At 46.6% G+C, this 25,094-nt stretch overlaps 2 protein-coding genes and 1 pseudogene across 9 annotated transcripts in view; all 3 read right to left on the bottom strand.

Annotated features, from left to right (window-relative positions):
• TUFT1 (tuftelin 1) overlaps positions 1 to 19,264 on the bottom strand; it is a 44,607-nt gene extending 25,343 nt beyond the window's left edge. For all 6 annotated transcript variants that reach the window (XM_073995430.1, XM_005541877.5, XM_005541874.4 and 3 more), the window contains exon 1: positions 19,145 to 19,264. In XM_073995430.1, coding sequence (XP_073851531.1) covers positions 19,145 to 19,204 — 60 coding nt within the window. In that variant the 5' untranslated portion in view covers positions 19,205 to 19,264. The remainder of the gene's footprint in view (positions 1 to 19,144) is intronic.
• Positions 1,363 to 2,139, bottom strand: LOC141407166 (small ribosomal subunit protein eS10-like; annotated as a pseudogene).
• Positions 19,265 to 20,885: 1,621 nt separating the features above from the next.
• Positions 20,886 to 25,094, bottom strand: part of CGN (cingulin) — a 30,188-nt gene continuing 25,979 nt past the window's right edge. For all 3 annotated transcript variants that reach the window (XM_015457322.3, XM_065545967.1, XM_065545965.1), the window contains 6 exons: positions 24,614 to 24,703; positions 24,059 to 24,142; positions 23,844 to 23,962; positions 23,393 to 23,501; positions 22,845 to 23,008; positions 20,886 to 22,528 (listed from right to left, as the gene is read on the bottom strand). In XM_015457322.3, the coding sequence (XP_015312808.3) occupies positions 22,387 to 22,528; positions 22,845 to 23,008; positions 23,393 to 23,501; positions 23,844 to 23,962; positions 24,059 to 24,142; positions 24,614 to 24,703 (708 nt within the window). In that variant the 3' untranslated portion in view covers positions 20,886 to 22,386. The remainder of the gene's footprint in view (positions 22,529 to 22,844; positions 23,009 to 23,392; positions 23,502 to 23,843; positions 23,963 to 24,058; positions 24,143 to 24,613; positions 24,704 to 25,094) is intronic.

Consider the following 25,094-nt stretch of genomic DNA (forward strand, 5'->3'; position numbering starts at 1 on the left):
TTCAAATGCCTCATCTTCCAAGATGCTACCCTGCATCCTGTGGGAAACACGTCTTCCCCTCCTGGAGCTCCCACAGCGTCACAAGGCCTCCCATGGCATCTGCCTCTCAGTTATTTGTGTTCTGTGAAGAATTACCCCTTCTGTTAACTCCTCCAGAGCTGTTGTATGCCACAGCACTTCGCAAAGGTATTTTCTGAATGCACAGAGAATGCTCTACGACATCTAGGTCAAGAAAATATTACAAAAGAAAGAAGAGGAAATGATTTCAAAATAGCCAGAATGGCTGACAATTCTTTCTTCCCAGGATACACCCGCACTTTTATTAAAACGCTCTTTCAGCCGGGTGCGATGGTTCACGCCAGTAAACCTAGCACTTTGGGAGGCCAAGGTGGGTGGATCACCTGAGGTCAGGAGTTTGAGACTAGCCTGGCCAACATGGTGAAACCCCATCTCTATTAAAAATATAAAACTCAGCCGGGTGTGGTAGCAGGCACCTGTAATCCCAGCTACTAGGGAGGCTGATGCAGGAGAATCACTTGAACCTGGGAGGTGGAGGTTCCAGGGAGCCAAGATCACACCACTGCACTCCAGCATGGGCAACAGAGCGAGACTCCATCTCAAAGAGGGGGGAAAAAAAAAAAAAAAGAACACTATCTCCCCATACCTGGAGGCAGGCTGGGAAAAGGCAGGGCATCCTTCAGTCAGAACAAAGGGGTTATTAGCTAACAAAGGTCCAGTCTGGTCTGTTTCGTAAACCCAGGCAATTCCAATTGGAAGAGCATAGACAACTAGGCTGGGTTGGGGCACTGAGAGATGATTCCGTCCAGCCATCAGAATTCCAGGTAGAGAGAAGAAAAAGGGTGAGTTAAAAATGTTCTCAAAGAAATAATGACCAAAACCTTTCAAAATTTGGCAAAACACACAAACCTGTAGATTCAAGTAGCCAAGCAAACTTCAAACACAGCAAACATGAAATTCATGCCATGACAGATCATAATTAAATTTCTGATAACTAAAGACAAAGAAAAAATCTTGAAACCAGAGAAAAATAACCTTTGAGGGGAAAACAATGTGAATAATGGCAGATTTCTCATTGGAAATGTCAGAGGGTAGAAGGAAGTGGCATACTATTTTTCAAATGCTGAAAGAAAAGAACTTTCAATTCAGAATCCTATAACAAAGAAAAATATCCTTCAGCAATGAAGGGGAAATCAAGACATTCTCAGATGAAGGAAAACTAGGAGTATTTCCCACCAGCAGACCTACACTAAAAGAATGGCTGAAAAAGTTCTCTAAACAGAAAGAAAATGATTAAAAAAAAAAAAAAACGGAAACTTGAAATATTGAGAAGAAAGAAACATGAGTAGAAAAAAGATGGGTAAATACAACAAGATTTCCTTCCCCTCTCAGGTTTTCTTTTTCTTTTCTTTTCTTTTTTTTTTAATTTTTTTTGGCTATAAGTTTATTCAATGCAAAATAATCCTCTCCAATTTTACTGAGGTGGCTGACCACGTCCACAACCAAATCCACCTTTAAACTGGAATTCCGTTGCTGACCCAGCCCCAGCCTCAGCCTTCTTGTCGGCACCAGGGGGCACAGCACTCTGCCTGTAGGTATCTCCGTCGGCTTCCCTTCTTGTGAGTTTTGCAGGTCGCTCACCCTCCAGACCTTTAGGTTGAGGACTTCCAGTCTCTGGTGGCTGCAGCGTAGAGTGGCAGGCACAATCTCCAGGGCAGATGAAGGTAATCACAGAGATACTGGACGCCCTCATCGGTAAGGTACCAGTAGAAATGTCTCCAGGTAAACTGTTCCTTCACGTAGCCTCGGGACTTGGGAGACTGCATGGCCTTCAGGACATGAAGGTTGGGCACATCCTTGTCTGCCAGCTCCAGGTGCTTAGGCATGTGGACATCCTTCTTGGCCACCATGACTCCCTCCTTAAAAAGGAGTTCATAAATGGGAATCCAATTCTTCTTAGGCATCAACATCTTGGTGGCTGTAGGGGCTGGGGCCGGGGCTGGAAAGCCCCTCTTAGGTTTTCTAAGTTACATTTGATGATTAAAGCAAAAAGTATAACAATGTCTGATGTGGTTCTAAATGTATGCAGAGAAAATATTTAAATATGATAATATTATACTATTAAATATCTAGTATCATAAATGGGAGACGGTAAAGGGATATAAAGGAAGGAAAGGTTTCTCTTCTTCACTCAAACTAGTAAAATGCCAACACCAGTAGACTGTGATAACCTATATACACATAATGTATAATACCTAGAGCAACCACTAAAAAGTCTATACAAACATATAACACTCAAAAACATTACAAATGAATAAAAATGGAATCTTAAAAAGTGCTCAATTAATCCACAGGAAGGCAGGAAAAAGAAAACAGATAAATGAAAAACAGAACCAGGCATCATAGCTCACATCTGTAATCTCAGCATTTTGTTTTGTTTTTGAGACGAATTCTGTTTCTGTCGCCCAGGCTGGAGTGCAGTGACGCAATCTCGGCTCACTGCAACCTCTGCCTCCCGGGTTCAAGCAATTCTCCTATCTCAGCCTCCCCAGTAACTGGGATTACAAGCTCCCATCACAACACCTGGCTAATTTCCATACGTTAGTATAGAGGGGGTTTCACCATGTTGGTCAGGCTGGTCTCGAACTCCTCACCTCAAGTAATCCACCTTCCTTGGCCTCCCAAAGTGCTGGGATTACAGGCGTGAATCACTGTGCCCAGCCAGTAATCTCAGCATTTTGGGAGGCCAAGGTGGGAGGATTGCTTGAGGCCAGGAGCTTGAGACTAGACTGGGCAAGAAAGTTGCCCCCTCTCTTCAAAAAAGCATGTTTTTTTTCTTATCTAGGCATGGTGTTGTGTGCCTGTTGTCCCAGAAACTCAGGAGGCTGAGGTGGGAGGATTACTTGAGCTGGCAAGGTTGAGGCTGTAGTAAGCTGTGATCACACCACAGCACTCCAGCCTGGGCTACAGAGTAGGACCATGAGGAGAGGAGTTGGGGGGGGGGGGGTGGGAAGGGAGGAGACGGGGAGGGAGAGGGGAAAGGAAGGGGGAAAGGGAAAGGGAAGGGAAGGGGAAAGGTAAAAGGAAAGGGAAAAAGCAGCTTTATTTGTAACAGCCAAAAACTAGAAACGACCCAGATGCCTTCAGTAGAGAAATGGTTAAACAAACTGTGGTACATCCGTTATTGTGGAATAGCACTCAGCAACAAAACGGATCAAACTACTGATACATGCAACAACACTCTGCAGCGATTTTGTTGAGTGAAAAAAGCCAATCACAAAAGTTTACATGCTGTATAATTTCACTTGTGTAACATGTTTTAAATAACAAAGTTATAGAAATGGGAAAAAGATTGGTGGTCACTAGGAGTTAAGAAGAAAGTAGGGGCAGGAGGGAAGTGGGTGTGGCTCTCAAAGCGCAACATGAGGGGTCCTTATGGTGATGGAAATGTTCCATAGCTTGACTGTATCAATGCCAATATCCTGGTTGTGATAGAGTACCATAGTTTTGCAAGATGTTACCACTGGAAAAAATGGAATAAAGGATACACGGGAATTCTATTATTTCTTATAACTGCATGTGAATCTACAATTATCTTTTTTTTTTTTTTTTTTTTTTTTTTGAGACGGAGTCTCACCCTGTCACTCAGACTAGAGTGCAATGGCACCATCTCGGCTCACTGCAACCTCTGCCTCCTGGGTTCAAACGATTCTCCTGCCTCAGCTTCCCGAGTAGCTGGGATTACAGGCACCTGCCACCACACCCGGCTAATTTTTGTATTTTCAGTAGAGACAGGGTTTCACCATGTTGGCCAGGCTGGTCTCAAACTCCCAACCTCATGATCTGCCTGCCTCGGCCTCCCAAAGTGCTGGGATTACAGGTGTGAGCCACCATGCCCGACCTATAATTATATTTTTCTTAAAAAAAAAAAAAAAAGGAATTCATATTCCTTCAAGTACTTTCAGGGACAAAAAGAATATAATGAAGAAAATAAGCATTTATAATCCTGCCACCCAGAAACAGCCACTATTAAAATGTTAGTGTATGCCTTATAATTTTTTTTTCTTTTTTGAGAGGGAGTCTCATTCTGTTACCCAGGCTGGAATGCAATGGCACGATCTTGGCTCACCACACCCTCTGACTCCCCAGTTCAAGTGATCCTCCTACCTCAGCCTCCTGAGTAGCTGGGATTACAGGCATGCACCACCGTATCTGGCTAAGTTTTTGTATTTTTGATAGAGACGAGACACAGTTTCGCCATGTTGGCCAGGCTGGTCTGGAACTCCTGACCTCATGTGATCCACCCGCCTTGGCCTCCCAAAGTGCTGGGATTACAGGTGTGAGCCACCATGCCCGGCCTTAATATTTGGAACTTTTATTCATCAAAATACACTGCTGAGAGGGCTCGTGTGGTGGTTCACACCTGTAATCCCAGCACTTTGGGAGGCCGAGGTGGGTGGATCACCTGAGGTCAGGAGTTTGAGACCAGCCTGGCCAACATGCTGAAATCCCATCTTTACCAAAAATACAAAAATTACCCTGGAGTGGTGGCACACGCCTGTAGTCCCAGCTACTCAGGAGGCTGAGGTAGGAGGATCGCTTGAACTCTGGAGGCAGAGGTTGCAGTGAGCCAAGATCGTGTTACTGCACTCCAGTCTGGACAACAGAGTGAGACTCTGTCTCAAAAAAAAAAGGGGGGGAGGCCACGCACAGTGGTTCACAGTCCCAACACTTTGGGAGGCCAAGGTGGGTGGATCACGAGGTCAGGAGTTCGAGACCAGCCTGGCCAACATGGTGAAACCCTGTCTCTACTAAAAATACAAAAATTAGCCGGGCGTGGTGGCACGTGTCTGTAGTCCCAGCTACTCAGGAGGCTGAGACAGGAGAATCGCTTGAACCCGGGAAGTGGAGGTTGCAGTGAGCCAAGACTGTACGACTGCACTTCAACCTGGACAACAGAGGAAGACTCTGTCTCAATAATAATAATAATAATAATAATAATAAAAAGAGTGCATGGCAACCCACAGAGCAGAAGAAATTCACTATATGTATAACTGACAAAAGATGTCCAGAATATATAAAGAATTCTACTAAACAAAATGACTAACATGGGATCCTGGACTGAACCCTGGAACAGAAAAAAGATACTAGTGGGAAAAGTAGTGAAACCCAAATAGTCTACAATTTTGTGAACGGCATTGTACCAACATTAATTTCTTCATATGACAAACGTGCCATGGTGACCGAAGATATTCACGTTGTGGGAAAACTGGATGAAGGGTATACAAGAGTTCTCTGTACTATCTTTGCAACTTTTCTGTAAATTTAAAAGTATTTCAAAATAAAATGTTTACTTAAAGAAAAAAAGAGAGACAGACAGCCAGACATGCAGACCAATAGAAAAACAGGCACAAGACGCCAACAGCTATATCATCATGAGGATACCTAAACAGTCAACAAACATATGACAAGGGGTTCAACTTAATCAGGCATTATCAAAGAACTGGAAACTAAAACCACAAAACAATGCCACAAAATACCTATCAGAATGACTAACACGAAATGGATAAAAAAAAAAAAATACCAAGTGTTCAGCAGATGTGGAACAACCGACACTGAGACACTGATGCTGGGACTGCACAGTATCACAATCGCTGGAAAATTCAGAAGCATCAACCAAAGATGAACACAAAAGTACTCTACGGCACAGCAATTCCACCACTAGTTACTCTACCCAACAGAAACACAAATGTAGGATCTCAGAATATGATACCCCAAAATGAAGGCCTTGGAAGAAAAAAGTTTTCTCTCACTTTCTCCTGACCTCTTTTCTGGCCTTTCATTCCTCCCCTCGCCGTCCCGAGGCTAGCCATAGAAACTAGAATCTCTCTTCTCAAGGCAGGTCATAGAAACCAGAACCCCTTTTCCCCAAAGCCAACCATAAAACCTAAAATTATTACTCTGACTTTCCACCTCTCTTTCTGTTAAAAACTAGCTATAAATAAATTATCTGGCTGGGCATGGTGGCTCACGCCTGTAATCCCAGCACTTTGGGAGGCATGGGCGGATCATGAGGTCAGGAGTTCGAGACCAGACTGGCCAACATGGTGAAACCTCGTCTCTACTAAAAATGAGAAAATTAGCCAGGCATGGTAGCAGGTGCCTGTAGTCCCAGCTACTTGGGAGGCTGAGGCAGGAGAATCGCTTGAACCTGGGAGGTGGAGGTTGCAGTGAGCCAAGATCGTGCCATTGCACTCCAGCCTGGGTGACAAAAGTAAGATTCCATCTAAAATTAAAAAAAACCAAAAAAATTATCTGACCCACCTTGCTTGATTTTAAGTCACAAGACCCCCATTCCAGAGAGGGTCCTGCCTCATACCCAGAAGGAATGCTTAGAGAGGCCAAGAAGAATCTAGACAGACAGGCCTTGCTGGGTTTCCCACTTAGTCTCTTAGCATTAGATCATACTCTTTTTGTCCAATCATATTTCTACACAGCTGTCTATACTTTTTGAAATCTAAGAATGGCCTGCTTCTGATTCAGTAAGGCTAGCTTCTAAAAATAATAAAAATTGAAAATTAAAAAAGAATGGACGGTTTCCTCTGCACATTTGGGTCTTCATTCTAAAGGTTCCCATGTCACCTAAAAATATGATCAAATAAATGTGTATGCCTTTTTTCCTTTTTTTTTTGAGACAGAGCCTCTCTTGCTCTGTCGGCCAGGCTGGAGTGCAGTGGCACGATCTCACTGCAACCTCCACCTCCCAGGCTCAAACAATTCTCCTGCCTCAGCCTCCCAAGCAGCTGGGATTACAGACACCCGCCACCACGCCCAGCTAATTTTTATATTTTTAGTAGAGACAGGGTTTCACCATGTTGGCCAGGCTGCTCTTGAACTCCTGAGCTCAGGTAATCCACCCGCCTCAGCTTCCCAAAGTGCTGGGATTACAGGTGTGAGCCACTGCGCCCAGCCCTTTTTTCCTATTAATCTATCTTTTGTCAGTGATTTTCAGCAAAACTTCCAAGGGTGAAGAGGAGGCTTTCCCTTTGTCCTGGCACATACATATGTTTCCCATAAAAACATGTATACTAGAAAGTTCACGGTAGCATTTTTCTTTTTTTTTTTTTTTTTTTTTTTTTTTTTGAGACGGAGTCTCGCTCTGTAGCCCAGGCTGGAGTGCAGTGGCCGGATCTCAGCTCACTGCAAGCTCCGCCTCCCGGGTTCACGCCATTCTCCGGCCTCAGCCTCCCGAGTAGCTGGGACTACAGGCGCTGCCACCTCGCCCGGCTATTTTTTGTATTTCTTAGTAGAGACGGGGTTTCACCGTGTTAGCCAGGATGGTCTCGATCTCCTGACCTCGTGATCCGCCCATCTTGGCCTCCCAAAGTGCTGGGATTACAGGCTTGAGCCACCGCGCCCGGCCGCATTTTTCATAATAGCCTCAAACTAGAAATTACCCACATGTTCACCAAGAGTAGAATAAGTTGCAATATATTCATACAATGGAACTTTGTACAACAATGAAAAAGAATGAAGCACTGTACATGCAACATCAGTAAATCTCACAAAGACGTTAAGCAAAAGAATCCAGATGCAAAAGTACACTATATGATTCCACTTATATAAAAAGCACAAAAATAAGCAAAACTAATGTAATATGCACTTTGGAAGTCAGGACAGTGGTTACCCTTGAGGGTGAAGGTAGGTGGTAATTAGAAGGGGACAGGAGGGGGCTTCTGTAGTGCCCGTAATGATTTGTTTCTTGATCTGGGTGCTGCTTACAGGAATGTGTCTAGTTTGTGAAAATTACTTGACTGTACATTTGTGATGTATGTATGTTTCTGTATATATATTATTAAATGTTTTTAAAAACAAAAAATCAAAAACTCCTTATTATGGTATTAGAGTCCCCTTACGATCAGGACTATCACAGTCTATACCACATAAAATATTTTGACTCCCTCCAGTACCCCAATGTACCCTGCACTCTAACTGTCCCCAACTTTTTCCTGATCCAATCGTAGAAGGCATCCAAATCCAAGTCTGTTTCTGCTAACGGGTCTTCCAGTGCAATACGTGCTCCCACCTCCCCAGAGGTGCACATGTTGCTTTCTCCGACCAGGGTATCCTCTCCTCCCTTGCCTCCTTGGAGAATTCCTGCTCAGCCTTCAAGGCATCTCCTCTTTGAGGGTCCTATCCCAGCACTTCTCTCTCAGTCAGAGCACCTACTGCAACCTACATATCCCGCACTTTAACAAGGAGCCCATTCTTTTGTAACTATTTATTCATCTCCCCTAATAAAATCAAGCTCCTTGAAGACACGGATAGCTTATTTAGCACAACGCCTGGTCTAGAATAGGTTCTCAAAGAAATATGTGTTGCATGAGTTCCAGGTGATATGTTCAGGGATTTTCCCAATTCCCTTTGAGAAACTCCAGCTCTTCAGTTTACAGAAGCAGTATGGAAAACTGAAAAAAGCAGAAACACAAAAGTAGCAGAGGAAGGTCAAGGAAAAACTGAGCAAAACTAAGAAGGCAACTCTAAAAAAAAATACAAGTGGCTAATGGAATGGTAAAGATGCTCAACCTCACCAGTATAAGGAAAATGCAAATTAAAATGCTAATGAGCTATTTTGGGAGGATTTCATTACATTTATAGAAATATAAAGATAAGACATGTAGAAGTATGTTCACAGCAGCATTGCATGCAATGACAAAATACCAGAAACCACCCAGATGGCCCACGGACAAGAAAACAAATTTTTAAACTATATATCCTCATTATTTTCGAGACAGGGTCTCACTGTGTCACCCAGGCTGGAGTGCAGTGACATGATCATGCCTCACTGTAGCCTTGACCTCCCAGGCTCAATTGATCCTCTCACCTCAGCTTCCTAAGCAGCTGGACTACAGGCGTGCACCACCATGCCTGGCTAATTAGAAAATGAATGAATAAACCCTGACATATTAGTACAATGAACCACTATTCAGCTGTGAAAACAAATGAACGATGCAACATGCATTGACATGAATAAATCTCAAAATAAATGTTAAATAAAAAAGCAAGCTGGGGCCGGGTGCGGTGGCTCACGCCTGTAATCCCAGCACTTTGGAAGGCCAACGCGGGCAAATCACTTGAGGTCTGGAGTTTGAGACCAACCTGGTCAACATGGTGAAAGCCTGTCTCCACTGAAAATATAAAAATTAGCTGGGCCTGGTGGTGCATGCTTGTAACCCCAGCTACTCAGGAAGCCGAGGCGGGAGAATCGCTTGAACCCAAGGGGCGGAAGCAGTGAGCAAAGATTACACCATTGCACTCCAGCCTGGGCGACAGAGTGAGACTCCATCTCAAAAAAAAAAAAAAAAAAAAAAAAAGCTATTTGGGCCAGGCAGTGGCTCACGCCTATAATCCCAGCACTTCGGGAGGCCAAGGCAGGTGGATCACCTGAAGTAAGGAGTTCAAGGCCAGCCTGGCCAACATGGTGAAACCCCGTCTCTACTAAAAATATAAAACACTGGTCAGGTGTGGTGGTGGGAGCCTGTAATCCCAGTTGCCTGGGAGGCTGAGGCCGGAGAATCGCTTGAGCCTGGGAGGCGCAGGCCCCAGGGAGATAAGGAGAGAGGTGCAGTGAGCCCTGTGACACTTATGTAATAAAACATATAAAGAGAAGGAAAGAAAAAGTACTAAACTTGGCTAGGCATGTTGGCTCAAGCCTGTAATCCCAGCACTTTGGGAGGCCCACACAGGCAGATTGCCTGAGTCCAGGAGTTTGAGACCAGCCTGGGCAACATAAGGAGACCCTGTCTCTACAAAAAGTACAAAAATTAGCCTGGTGTGGTGGTGCACACCTGTACTCCCAGCTACTAGGGAAGCTGAGGTGAGAGGATCAAGTGAGCCTGTAAGGTCAAGGCAGCAGAGAGCCAAGACCATGCCACTGCACTCCAACCCAGGTGACACAGCGAGACTCTGTCTCAAAACAAAGTACTAAACTTGAAGTCAGAGGCAGGATGATGACCATTAATCCTTGAGCAAATGACTCAATCTCTCTGGGTCTCAGTTTTCTGTCTGTAAAATGAGGGTGATAATACCACCACCGACATTTTAGAAAGGTTAGGTAGATGTGACAGAATGATGTAAAAGTGATTTGCAAACCACAAATCTCTTCACAAGGATGAAGCAGCATTACTTTCCCAAGTAGCTCTGTAAAGTCTGCAAAGGAAGAGCGTGGATGAAGTAAATTGTCTAATGGAGCTGATGAAAAACCCAGTGCTCTCTCTCTCTGGCACCTCATCCTCCACAACCGGAGAATGCATCTTAGTCAACAAGGCCACAGACCTCGGTCTGCACCCCCAACCTAGAGTCAAGGAGCAAATCCTGGGGCTCCTCTCTGCTTGGTGCACTTCATTGTTTTCTGGAGCAGGCTCACATTTCCTCAGGATTGTGAGCAGGCTCCAGGGAGCTTTAGGAACACCCCAAAAATATCTGGCAGGGGGGTCTCCACTGGGGACTCTGAAAGGCAAGATGAGAAGTGAGGCCTTCTTCTCTAGGGAAAAAGGAGCAGTGCTAATCATAAGGTAAGCAGCCTCTAACCTCATAAACATCTCTGGGAGAAGCCCAGCTACCTTCAAATTATAGGCAGCCTCACCACTCTGTTCAAACAAATCTCCGGCTGTGACTCACCCCTCAAAGCAGGGAGGGGGTAAACACATAGCTGAGGGGTTAGAGATCAAGACGCCATAGCAGAGATAAGGAGATAAACAGGGAGGCCCCAGAGAGATAAGGAGAGAGGCGCAGAGTTCTCACACCACAGGCTCATGTGAATAGGGAAAAGCCTGCATTGCCCCAGCTCTCACTCCCCAGGTTTTACAGGGGACACTAGGACTGGGTAGGAGTCAAGTGTTCTTTCTAAGAGGAAGCAAAGGAAGTAGAGATTGTCCCCGAGCTGGAAACCAGCAACCTTGATTCATCTTCACCCTGTATCCCATTCTTTCCTCACTTTGTCCCTCAATCCCATCCACTTTCCCACCCCAAGTGTACATGGCCTTTCAAGTTGCTGGAGGAGCAGTCACCTCGGTTTCCCCACGTTGAAAAATGGGAGGCCAGGCGCGGTGGCTCACGCCTGTAATCCCAGCACTTAGGGAGGCAGGCGGATCACGAGGTTAAGAGATTAAGACCATCCTGGCCAACAGGATAAAATCCCGTCTCTACTAAAAATACAAAAATTAGCTGGGCATGGTGGCACATGCCTGTAGCTCCAGCTACTCGGGAGGCTGAGGCAGAAGAATCGCTTGAACATGGGAGGTGGAAGTTGCAGTGAGCTGAGATCGGGCCATGCACTCCAGCCTGGTGACAGAGCGAGACTCCGTGTCAAAAAAAAAAAAAACTCCAAGAAAAATATGAACAGTTAGCCCCTTGTAACAATGGCACCCAAGTGATCAGGATGAAGGATGCCCCACAAAGTCAAAGAAGAGAGCCGGATGGGATAGGTGGGTGCCTACCCTCTCCTTGAGTGAGGCTCGCACCCGACTCAGCTCATCAGTCTCAGGTACATGGTCCTGCCTTCTGCAGTGCTGCCTAAGCCAGAGATGGCCCTTTGTGGAATAGGACACAAAGATTCACTCCCTTTCTTCCTCCCCATATTAGCCAACAAAACAGGAGTTTGCTTTTTATGTGGCTGCCTACCCAGAGGCATGGGCTGGACAGGCACTATGTAGAGGGCTGACCAGGGTTACTGTGAGGTGAAATGAGAAAAAGGATTTGAGGTGGCACCCTACATGAGGCAGCCCTTCTCATTACTTGGAGCCTTAACAAAGGAAAACAATGGGGCCGAGCAGTGACTGTGTGTCCGTAGAGGGAAGTGAGCTCCTGAACCAGCTCTGAAGGAGACACCCACTTGCTGAGCCAGTCTCTCTCTAGGACACCTACCTAGCGACCAGCAAACCTGGAATGAAAGGGCAAGTTCCTCAGTGCCCCCTCTGCATCAAAGGGAGTGACTCTGCCCTCTCTAGGCTCTGACTACCTGCTTAGTGATTTTTGCTTCTGTGCCCCCAGACCCAAGAAAACTATGTCCCTTTTCTTCCTTCCTTCCTCATCCCCTTCCTTCCCTATATTCTCTCCTCTGCTTCCTGCCTCTGCTGGCCAGGCTTAAATCTGGGCCACAAGCCTTCCTGGCACATACCTATTTCCGCAACTGAACCTTTCCAACCCCTGGAAAACAAAGGTATTTCATAAGACTCTGCACCTTGACCCAAAGAGGCATGCGCCATAATTACTAGCAGGCAAGGAAGCTCATCCCACCTCTCTGAGCACACGTGTCTGGAACCGAAACCATCTGGGTGCACACCCCCCTCCACCCTGGAGAACTATGGGCAAATGTTAGCGCCAAATGCCTGATGATGAGGTAACTCTCCTCGCTCAGAGGAGATCCTTCCTTCTCTGGCAAAGCCCAGCATTCCCCAAATTCCTGGCAGGCTTGTTGACATCAGCTGCAATGCTCCTGAAAGTAAGAACCTGGCAATAAATGGGAGAGATGGGATGGTGTGAGGAGAAATTTATGGGCTGAGTGTAGGGCAAGTTTCATGAGTAGAAGGAACAGGCAGCCACCAAACTTGAAAGGCTCCTCTGCCCAGCAGTTTCCCCTACACTCAGATGTCACAGAACCAGCACTTCCATGTTTTAGAATACATTCATTCCTCTGGAGTAAGCAGCAATGGCTCCAGATGAATCCTCTTTTAAAATGCAAATATTCTGACCCAGCAATTCCACTCCTAGGTATTCCTCTCCAAGAGAAATGAAAATATATTTCCACACAAAAACTTGTACACCAAAGTTCGTAGCAGCATTATACAGAATAGCCAAAAAGCAGAAAGAACCCAAATGTCCACCAACATTTATCCATGACGAACACTGTTGTAATACATCTAAATAATGGAATATTATTCAGCCATAAAAAGGAATGAAGTACTGATTCACATTACAACATGGATGAACCTTGAAAACATCATTCTAATAAAAGAAGCCGGTCACAAAGGATCATATACCGATGATTACATTCATATGAAATATCCAGAACAGGTAAATCCACAGAGAAAAAAAGTAGACTGGTGGCTGCCTAGGGCTGAGGGAGGTTGGGGGGAAATGGGGAGTGACTGCTAATGGATCAGGATTTCTTTATAAGGTAAGGAAAATGTTCTAAAATTGATTTATTGATGATTGCACAACTCTGTGAATATACTAAAAACCAATGAATTATATACTTTAAATGGGGTACATGAATTATATCTCAATAAAGCTGTTCATAAAAAATTATATGAAGCTCATGGTAAGGCTTCAAAAAATCACAGTTCTAGTTTAAAAAATAAGAGAGTGAGGCTCTGGAAAGACTTGGTATTAAACTACTTGAGCTTCTGAGGTCCTAAAGGAATGTCACCTATTCCGTGATAAAGACAAGTCTTCAGATTGCAGCTGATAAAAAAAAATTCTGAGTCCACCCAGGTGTTGAGATAACCTCTCTGGACAAGATAAATCCAAAAAAAGAAAAAGAAAAAGAGAGAGAGAGGATAAAAAAATGCAAATATTCTAAGGAAAGATAAAACTTATATATTACTTAAAGAAACCAGAGCAGCAGGGGACACCAGCTGCCTTGGTCATGAGGTCTAAAAAAGAAGAGGAAAGATGCCCAGAGAGAGATGCCAAAATATGAACCCTGACCCACTGCCAGTGTAAGATCAGTACTGGCTGAGTCAGGACTAGCAAAGGTTACTCAGGTTTTCACCCAGGCTCTATCTGTAGGCCCTCCTCTCACCCCTGGGACCCTCCACTGGTTGAGGAACCTCGATCATCAAGAAAACGAGAAAGAAACAGGAAAAAACAAAAGTCAGCATAATGAGGAGGAGCAAACCTTGCCCAAACCAGAGAGTTCCCAGACTCTTCCTCCATCCCTTGGCTGGTTGCTTAAAGGAGGTTAAAATAGTCTAGTCCAAGCCAGTAGAAATAGAAAATAATAGCTAACATCTGAGTACTTACCACATGCCAGGCACTGTGCTTCATATTTTATATGTATTATCCAATTTAATCCTCACAACTACCTTATGAGAAGGGTGCAATTATTATCCCAGTTTTACAAGTGAGAAAACTGAAAACGAAAAAATTAAGTAATTTGCCTAAGTGAGCTTGGGCAAAGCAGACATCAAAGCCTGATAAGAGCCCACCTTAGTCAGATTCCCACAGCCATGCTCTTTTGTGTTTGTTTGTTTGAGTCGGAGTTTCACTCTTACTGCCCAGGCTGCAGTGCAATGGCGTGATCTCGGCTTACGGCAACCTCCACCTCCCGGGTTCAAGCGATTCTCCTGCCTCAGCCTCCCAAGTAGCTGGGATTATAGGCATGCACCACCACACCCCACTAATTTTGTATTTTTAGTAGAGATGGGGTTTTGCCATGTTGGTCAGGCTGGTCTCGAACTCCTGATCTCAGGTGATCCACCTGTCTCAGCCTCCCAAAGTGCTGGGATTACAGATGTGAGCCACCGAGCTCAGCCCAGAGCCATGCTCTTGACCACAATGCTATTAACAGAAACTATAGTTTATTACATTAACAAAAATTGTAATATAATTACACTGGGAGGATGGGAAGAAAGCATGTGAGGGGTGGGATTTTAGATTTTCCTATAATTCCATCAACAGATGTCTAAAACTGATAAATCAAGAAAAATCACAGCAAGCATATTATTGAGAAACATGGAGGTAAACACAAAACAGCTAAGAGTAGAAAGTGGTTACTTCCATGGAGCAGAACTTGGAATAGGGGACTGCTATTTTCTTTTAAAAGCCTTTTGATATTATTAGATCTTTTAAAATCACACATATATATTCCTTCGATAAAAAGTGATTTTAGAGACCGGGCATGGTGGCTCATGCCTGCAATCCCAGCACTTTGGAAGGCCAAGGCAGGAAGATCATTTGAGGTCAGGAGTTTGAGACCAGCCTGGCCAACATAATGAAACCCCATCTCTAGCAAAAATACAAAAATTAGCTGGGCATGGTGGCCTATGCCTGTAATCCCAGCTACTCAGGAGGCTGAGGCAGAAGAATTGCTTGAACCCAGGAGATGGAGGGATGCAGTGAGCCAAGACTGTGCCACTGCACCCCAGCCTGAGTGACAGAGGGAGACTCCATCCCCCCACCCCCCCGCAAAGAAAAGATGATTTAAGGTCAGGCGCAGTGGTGCACACCTGTAATCCCAGCACCTAGGGAGGCCGAGGCAGGAAGATTACTTGAAACCAGGAGTTCAAGACTAGCCTGGGCAACACAGTGAGAACCCATACCATGAAAAATGAAAAATTAGCTAGATATGTTGGGTATGCCTGTGGTCCTAGCTACTTGGGAGGCTGAGGTGGAAGGATCCCTTGAGTCCAGGATTTCAAGGCTGCAGTGAGCAGTGATCACATAACTGCACTCCAGCCTGGGCAACAGAGTAAAACCCTGTCTCAAAAAAAAAAAAAAAAAAGTGACTTAAAGACAGACGGAAAGAAGGAAGGAAAAGAGGGAAGGAGGGAAATGAAATCAGAGATCATCCATGGTAAAGTCTAATGTCATAGACATCCGTTCTTTGGCCACACAGCTTTCATTCCCCTCCACTGATAACATTTGGGTCTTTGGAGAATCTCCTTCCATCACTATAATCTGGGGGGCCTATCAATCAAGGAACCCTGTCCCGCTCTGGACAACTGGGGGCCAAGGGACAATGGCACTTTCTCCCTCGAATCTTGAGCATAATGGCACAAAGACCTAAAAGAGCTGGAACCAATTCACCAATAGTAGTAAGCCTCCATTGTTCCACTTACCCAGGCCCCAGAACATCCTTCGTTAGGGCTTTTTAAGCTTTCCCTTAAATTCTGTGAACTGCTTCATTTCCTTCTAATAATTTCCTCATCTGCTTAGTTTAGCTGGAGTCATTCTCTGTTGTTTATAACCAAAGGAAGTTAATAGAAATACCTAGCAAAAAGGAGTTTGGTGTTTATTTGTTCTTTTATTTGCCAATATAACTTTTTACTACAGTGGCTTGCAAAACTTCTCAATCTCAAAAACATATTTCACATCAAGACCCAGTAAACAAACATGCTCATATATAATACACACACACACACATACACACACACACACATATATACACAACTGAAATAAAAGTTCTACCAAAAATGTCTATCCTCACTAACACTCTAAAAGTGTTAATTCTATTTCTTTTTTAATGCTGGTCTGACCTACTAAGTCGATCTCAGACCCACTAGTGGTTATGGTCTGCAGTTCTGAAAAACACTGGCTCCTTGTACCTGCTGCATCTGCCTCCAACAATAAAAATATCCCAGAGAGCGTACTGGCCGTGTGTCCATGTCCACATGTGATACACTAAGGCACACAGCCTGGCTAGTGGGGAAATACCAACAAAGTCCCAGGGCCCTCACTCACACTAGGATCTCTAATCAGGTCAACTCTCTACACTCTGACTCCGGAAGAAACATCTGTTCATTTATTTATTTACTCACTTTGCACATGCATTGAGCACCCATTCAGTGGTGTGAACATATGACAGATTCCTGGGGGTTGTCCAGAGCCATAAATTCTGTCTGCAGGTTGGCTCAGAGAAGAGGAATGCAGGACAAGGCCTGTGTCCTGACTGTTCACCATCTCCTCCCCTCCCTTAAGGGCCCAGGAATGTCTCCAAGACCAGATCTGGACAATGATTACTTCATTCCCAGCTTTGGAGTAAAATAAGTCTCAAGTTCAGCCCAGAAAAAAGGAATAAAAGGGAATTTCTTTTTCTCCCTTGCTCTAGAGGTCTCTGGTTAGCTTCAAACTAACCCATGACTGGAGACCATCTGAATTCCTTGTCCACTATTTTCTCTTAATAATTTTTTCTGCCCCACCAAATAGCAAAAACATCAAGAAAGAGTGCCAGATGTAGTGGCTCACGCCTGTAATCCCAAGCCTTTGGGAGGCCAGACTGCTTGAGCCCAGGAGTTCAAGACTAGCCTGGGCAACATGGTGAAATTCCATCTCTACCAAAAAAAAAAAAATTTAGGTGTGGTGGCACGCGCCTATAGTCTCAGCTACTTAGGGAGGCTGAGGTAGAAGGGTCTATTGAACCCAGGAGGTGGAGGTTGCAGTGAGCTGAGATCGTGCCATAGCACTCCAGCCTGGGGAACAGAGCAAGGCCCTGTCTCAAAAAAAAAAGAGAAAGAAAGAAAGAAAGAAAGAAAGAGAGAGAGAGAGAGAGAGAGAGGGAGGGAGGGAGGGAGGGAGGGAGGAAGGGAGGGAGGGAGGGAGGAAGGAAGGAAGGAAGGAAGGAAGGGAGGAAAAGAGGAAAGAAACGAAAGGAAGAAAGAAAAAAAATAGTAGAGGTTAATGATTCATTAACGCTGCTAGTGCCAACTTGGTCTTAGACTTCTTTCTGGATCTCTTTTCTATATAGCAAGTAAGCAAAAAGCAGCCCAAACATCCCTCTCCTTTATTTATCTCATGCCCTTTTTCCTCAACTATTCCAAAAGAGAGAGCAAGAGCATGGAAGAGAAGCCACAGGTGGTGTGCACCTGAAGTCCCACCTACTCAGGAGGCTGAGGCAGAAGGATTGCTTGAAGCCAGGAGTTCAAGGCTGTGGTGTGCTATGATTGCACCCGTGAAGAGCCACTGTACTGCAGCTCCTGCAACATAGCAGGACCCTCGTCGCTTAAAAACAAAGAGCATGGAGTAGGACTTGTGGCTGACACATAATGGATGGATTTCTTCCATCTCTTCAGAGTCTCATAGCTGGGGATGTGGCAGGCTACAGACGAATGGGGTTTGGGCAACTGGGGTTGGCCAATAGCAACATCTGTATTTTAATGTGGCAAAAACACTCATAGCCTGGACAGAAGTGGAGAGGGGACTGGGAACAAAACTAAATGACCAACTGTATTCTAAACCTGAAATGAGTTTGAAGAAGAGCCATAATCTAGCTGCAGTTGGGTTAGCTCTACCTCAAGAGCAGGATGAGGCAGGCAGAGGGTAACAGAATCAGATGTGGGAGGGGGGAATGATACACAAGTTCCCCATCACCTTAGTTTTCATTTCACTCCCACCCACAATAGCTTGGAAACTGATGAAATAGTACACACCTAATCTGGCTTAAGTTCCCCAACAGAGCCTAGAAACAGCCACAAATTACCCTCCTCAGCCTCTGGAGAGGAAAAACCATCTGGTCAGCTAGCGTGGGGAGAACAGTGACTGGGAGCCAGAGAAAGAGGAGGGCGGGGTAGACTAGCCTGCACTGGAGAAAACCCCCTTTCTCCGCAACCCTCTCTCCGTCCAGAAGCCCTCGCTTGGGTCACTTCCCTCCCCTTCCTCCACTATCCCTGGGCCTGGCGGCTGGAGACGGAAGCAAAACTAACACACCATCCCAGGAAGTTATCGGGAGGCAGATAGAGGAAGGAAAACAGGAGAACTACAAGGGGGAAGAAGGAGAAATCCAAGATGAGAGGTGACCCCCGGGCGGAAAGCCCTATCCCTCTTAGCGAAAGGTAGAGTCCCTAGCCAATCTCGGAATAGTTTGAGTCCTACCGTCCCCCACTTGCCCCCCACCCTCCAGTGCAAGCCCTGTAATTTACTCTACCCTTTTTCTTGTTACTGATCATCCAAAGCACCATGATGAAATTCTTTGGAGGGCCTCTGAGGTCACCAGGACCCTCGACCCACGGGAAAGCCTAAGCCTCCTCGGCAGGACACAATGTCCAAAGGCTCTCAGGGACCCAGTCCCTTGAGCTCATTCTCTTATGACCCAATCTGGCTGCCCACAAGACGCCTCAGACCCGCGGCCCAAGCACGGGCTGGCCGGCGCCGAGTCCCAGGCAGGAGCCGCAGGGTCCTAGCAAAGGGCAGGGACGCCCCGAACCCTCCAGCCTCAAACGAGTCTTCACCCCGCGACTCCCACTGCCCGTCGCAGGCAAAAGAATAAAAAGAGAGAAGCGCCGCGCAGGGCTGACCGCGCAAGCCGGGCACCAGGTGATGTCAGCGAACTCGGCGTGGGGCAAGGAAGGGGCGGACTTAGAAACCGCGAATACAAAACGGGGAAGACGGCGAGGGTGCTTTTTCTTACCGCCGCCTGGTCCTCTGGGTGCACGTCCACCAGGGTACACCAGTTCCGCGTCCCGTTCATCTTCCCTCGGGGTCGCAGCACACACGCCACCTCTTCACCCCGCTGTCCGGCTCCAACTGCGCGGGCGCGCGCGGAACCGCCCCCTTGTATAGGCTCATCAGGGGCAGGGCTGAAGATAGGCCACGCCCCCAGTTCACGGTTTCGCCGAGAACGAGCGATAGGCGAGGAGGTGAGGTGGGCGGGGCCAAGGGGTCTGGGATATGCCCCATCCGTGCTCGCCCGGATTTACACAAAGGTGGGGCTTGGGAGAGACATGGGGCTGCTTTAACTGAACAGCTTTATCTAGAGTATGTGGTTGCACTTCAACATTCTTCATTAATCTTGTCGCCTTCCATCTCCAAGATCAGTGTTGATCAGAGGGAATCACCCTGCCTGCTCCTAGAGGATGAGGAGATGGAACCTGCAAAAGCTTCCTTCCATACATGCTCCTCTCCCTATACGTAAACCAGCTTGTAGGCTTTGTAGAGCTGAGTAAACCTTTCCTCCACCGCAGAAAGGCAGGCACCAAGGGCCAGCTCACTCAGACTGGCCTAAGCCAGTCTGGCAGGTGCACTTCCTTGGCAAGAGGCCCAGGAGGCCCAGTCAGCTAGGCTCTGGGTGGGGCTTGTTTGCTTGTTTTGCAGAAGCTCTTTTACTGACGCTGCCCTTATATGGTTGGGAGAGGCGGGACACATTGCCTTAAAAGGAATTTGTGTTCGTGAGAAAGGATGAGCCTTGACTTCTCCAGTTGCATTTTCTCCCCAAGCCTAGGCTGGGATCTTGAGGGCCTAGAAGAGAGGGTTGGCCAAGCAGGACCCTGGAGCATCCTCCCCGCCCAGCTGCTCTTGGCAGATGGCTGCTTCACTTGGCTATGGTCCACACAGACAGCAGACAGAATACTTCAGGAGGAGGTCTGACCCACTCCTGAGTGGATAGTACCCCTATACCTGGCAATAGGCTCTAGAGAAGGGCCAGCTCCCTCTTCAAGGCAACACTAGGGCAGGAACAGCAGAAATGTCCCTACCTCCCAGTTAGGGACTGGGTTCTATGCCAGTTAGGAATGAATGGGGATTTTTCTACCTGGGAAGTGAATGCTGGGGTTATCACTATGACCCAAGGGAATAAAACCCGGTTCTGGTCTGTCCTATTCTAACCCTCAAAAAGGCATTTACTGCTGGCCGGGCACAGTGGCTTATGCCTGTAATCCCAGCACTTTGGGAGGCCGAGGTGGGCAGATCACAAGGTCAGGAGTTTGAGACCAGCCTTACCAACACGGAAAAACTCCATCTCTACTAAAAATACAAAAATTAGCTGGGTGTGGAGGCATGTGCCTGTAATCCCAGCTACTCAGGAGGCCGAGGCAGGAGAATTGCTTGAACCCGGGAGACAGCGGTTGCAGTGAGCCAAGATCGTGCCATTACACTCCAGCCTGGGCGACAGAGTGAGACTCAGTCTCAAAAAAAAAAAAAAAAAAAAGGCATTTACTGTCCTTGCTCTTCCCAGAATGTTGTTCAGGAGAGAATGGGGCTGCCATAAACATCTCCAGGTTTCCTAGGTCCCACCTGCTCTGTTATAAAGGGCCTCTGAAAAGCAAGGTGAAGAAAACTCTAGCTTTGGCCCCTAAACTGTACAGTTAATATGACTTCAAAAAACCTGGACCTCCAAATAAGCCAAGAAAAAGAATGAGAAGACAAATCAAGGATTTCAATATAAATGTATAATTTTAATATTTAATTTAAGATAAAACCAAGGCTGGACTGGATTGGAAAAGAATGTCCAATTTGCAGAAGAATATAGGATTTTTTTTTAATCACGACATTACAAGTCATTCGTGAAAACAGCCTTCCTCCTCCCACCGGCTCCCTATACAACCTGCTTAGGGAATATGAGACGTGAATCATCCCCTTACCTATTCCCTACCAGGACTTGGTTCTCCCCAAAATCCAAAGGAGAAATAAATGTCTTCCGTTGTCTCTTCCCATTTTTACAGTCAGCTTCTAACCCCTGAATCAGGGCCAAGCACCTCAGAAAATGAGGGTCCCTTGGTTCTTTTATCGAAGTTGGGTACATCTGGTCAGAGAAGCCCTAAGGAAGGCAACAGGGACTGACACCTTTACTTTTGGAACTTCTGCAGACAGTTGTCAGGGCTCCCAGGTGCAACCACCTTATAACCATATCCACAGTCACAGAGGAGGGAGAAGAGGATGGATGGAAACCCTGAGCAGGACCAGACCCCCGCCACTTTATCATGACCCTACCAAAGTCCCTCTCCCAGCGGCTCATTGGCAGAGAAACCCCCAATAGCTCTCTCAATCAATCACTGGGGCAGCAGGGAAGGCTGAGGGCCCTGGCTAGGGAAAAGCTGGTCTTTGGAGAGGTATGAATGTGCAGATATAAAAGGCAAGAAGAGCATCCTTATCTCCTTACCCTGGCTAAGGCACTGAGAGGAAAAATGCAAGGTAGGAATGGCGAAGAGGGGAAAGGAAGAAGACAAAAATATAGGAACTGGCGCCTGTAGTCCCAGCTACTCGGGAGGCTGAGGCAGGAGAATGGCGTAAACCCGGGAGGCGGAGCTTGCAGTGAGCCGAGATCGCGCCACTGCACTCCAGCCTGGGTGACAGAGCCAGACTCCGTCTCAAAAAAAAAAAAAATATATATATATATATATATAGGAACTGGAAAGATATGGGGACTACCACATGGGCCCCATACTTGTGCAAAGAAATGGGTAGAGCCATGCCTGCATGTCCGTTACCCATAACATTCCCCTCACTCTGCTCTAGAGTGGAAGGAAAATGAGTTGCAGGAATCCAGGGAGCACATTAACATAGGGTATTTCCCTGAGCCTTAGGGTTAAGGGCTAAAAAATAAAGCTTTGTACACATGGCAATTTCTATCCCTTCCTATCCTGCTCAGTCCCCATCAGCCTAATGCTGACTATCCTTCCACTATGAGAGAGATGAGGGAGGTGTCGGCACTTGAAGGGCTCAGTTGGCTTGAAATATCCACTTCTACAGTGGAAAGTCCATCTATCAGCTTATTGCTGATGTGTTTTTTTTATCACCATCATTCAGACCCCTCCCTTTCTTAGGTCTGAATAATTGGGTCACCCATAGGAATGTGGAATCCAGGGTGGGCAGAGCAGAGCAGCACTTGCTGGGATAGGCCTTGAGCCTGGTTGCTGGGCCCTTGATGACCACGAGCTAACAGGAGCTGGTCTGTAGGTTGCTCTCCGTAAGCAGTGATGCAATGGATGAGGGATTGTAGACACTGTCGAATTCCTCATCTGAGCTCAGCCCTTCATGTTTGAGAGCTGACTCAGCAGCTGAGCGGGAAGCTTTGCGCCTGACTCAGAGAGAAGAATAATGGTTAGGGAGGGGAAAAAAGAAATATTGAGACAGCCACCCTTTTTGTGCAAAAGAAATCCCAATTCTTCTAAGGCCTAAAGTTTACTCACAAAATCCCCAACTAATCAGATTTGGGGAGATGAGATACAGAATAGTCGCTGAGATACTAAGAAATAAATATACTAGCTTCCGACCAGAAACAAGTGACTACACAGTCCCATCTTAGAGATTCTCCTCCTTATCCAGCACAGGAGAGACCATTCCCTCCCTGCTCTAGTGTCCCTATGGAGCAAGGGCAAAAGGGCAGCCCATACCAGGAGTCCTTCTCCAGAGACTTGATCCGGGCCTGGAGCTGTTCATTGACCTCATGCTGCTCCTCCAGCTCGCGCTGGGCCTTCTTCCTCAGGCCATCCAGTCGCTCAATTTCCTCTTCTGCTTCATCCACCTGACGCTTCAAAGCCTTCACCCTCAGGCTTAGCTGGGCAGGATACCAAGTCCACACATTGGAATAGCATCTACTACCATGGCCTGGGACCCTCCCCCTTAACAATCTTGACAAGGGATAATTGCCGCTGGAAAAATGTGGCCTTGGGCAAGTTCCTTAACCTCACAGGGTTGTCTTAGGGATTAAGTGTATTAACACATGTGTAATACTTACAGAACCTAGCACATCATAAGGACTCAATATATATGCTTACTACGACTTCTCTAGTCTAGTCCTTTCAATCTAATCTCTGTCCTTATATAAGGAAAGTCTATGTTTGGAAGACCTATGGGGGATAAGGGCCTCCCTTGGCTTTCAGGAAAACATATAATATATGCTTGCCCCGGGTTGCTTGGCCCCAGGGTGCCATGTCCTCACCTGGTCTTTCTGGTCATTGACATGCTGCCGCTCGTCTTCAATCTGGATGGATAGCTCTTTAACTTTCCGCTCCAGTTTTCGATTGGTAGACTGCAGAACTGTCTTCTCCCTAAGGTGAGATAGAAGAATGTCTATGAGTGACCCCATTTCTAAGGGAATCCTAACTTGGCCCCCTACTGTCCCCAAGGACTTCTCTCAGTCATGAGCCCCACCATTAGACTGGGCAGGATCCAGGGCAGATTCAAAGAACAAGGGAGAATGCGGTCATTCACATTTCAGAATTTCTGCAACTCTCTTTGCTCTCTACCAGGAGAAAACGTTCCCTAAAGATCAGGCCAGGTTGGCCACATCTGAGGTGGAAGATGGAGGGAGCCATAAAAGAGAAAAGCCAAGAAGGAGGGAGGAAGAAAAGGAGGGAGGGAGGGAGGGAGGAAGGATAGGCTTATGGCACCTCTCTTCAGCCTGTAGCCGCTCCTGCAACAACTGATTCTGGGACTCAAGCTGAGAGAGGCTGGCACTGGGCTTCTGGAAGCCTTCTGAGCTGGCCAACCGGGTCTTCAGGTCTTTGTTCTGAGAGAGATAGGAAGCCTCCACAGTTAGCACTCCACTGGCCACTTTACCCACCTCCTGGGGTCCATCCCTAAGAACCCTCCCCTCCCCACTCACCTGTCTCTCCAAGGAGATTTTGTCACACTCCAGGTCCTGCCGAGCAGACCTCTCCTGCAGGAGCTCTGTCCTCAGCTGATCTACCTAGTGGGGATGGGTGAGAGGACGAGACTTGGGGGGGGCTAAGGATGAACCAGCAAGCTGAACCAAGTGAGGCTGAGTCATGGGAGGATGGTCTCTGAACCCTGAATCCAAAAATTCCCAGGCAACTAAAAAAATCACAGCATATTCAAATGGGAGGAGCCAGAGAATGTAAACAGGGCCTCCTTCGTCCCACCAGGAACTAGTATCCCTTGTAAACTAAAGAAGCCCCAATTCAGGTCAGAGAGTAGCCCAGGCCACCAGGATCCCTTCCTCCACACAAATTATTGGCTTCTTTCCACCCAGGGAAACTGGTCAACCTTTCCCAAAGCAGACGAGACCCTGAAACAGACCCAGCCATGCACAGATTCGGCAGCCAGATGATGAAAGATGGGAGGGCAGAGTTGTTTTTGAGAGAACCAAGAGGTGATGTAGTCAGGGGTAAACAGAGATGAGGGATAAGGAGGGGGTTACCTGGTCCCGGCCACGATTCACCCGGTCTGTTAGCAGCTCCACAGTGTTCTTCTCCTCATCTAACTCTGCTTCCAGCCGTGAGACTTTTTCCTATGACGGAAGAACAAGTTAATTCTGTCCCAAATGCTGGACACCAGAATGCCAAACTCAGACCAGGAGCCTCTCAAACTCCCGCATTAACAGACTTTTCTCTCTTGCACATCCCCGTAACCTTTTGGTACTTGCCGGGGCCCAGAGCCACCATGGAGCCAGCGCCCTCTGCTGACCAGATGTGGCATCACGGGCAGGTCGGGGCCATGCTCTGGTCACTTTGACAGACAGGCAAATCTACTCTTCATTGGAAAACCCTATTTCTCTAATGGGGAAACAGAGAGAAACCCAAGTACCTGGGCCAAGGCTGAGATGAAGAGACTCAGAAACTGAGGCACTGGAGGCAGTACCATGTAGAGGCTAAGAGTATATACATGGGACCAGACTGTCC

The sequence above is a fragment of the Macaca fascicularis genome, chromosome 1 (assembly GCF_037993035.2).
Source record: "Macaca fascicularis isolate 582-1 chromosome 1, T2T-MFA8v1.1".
Lineage (NCBI taxonomy): Eukaryota > Metazoa > Chordata > Mammalia > Primates > Cercopithecidae > Macaca > Macaca fascicularis.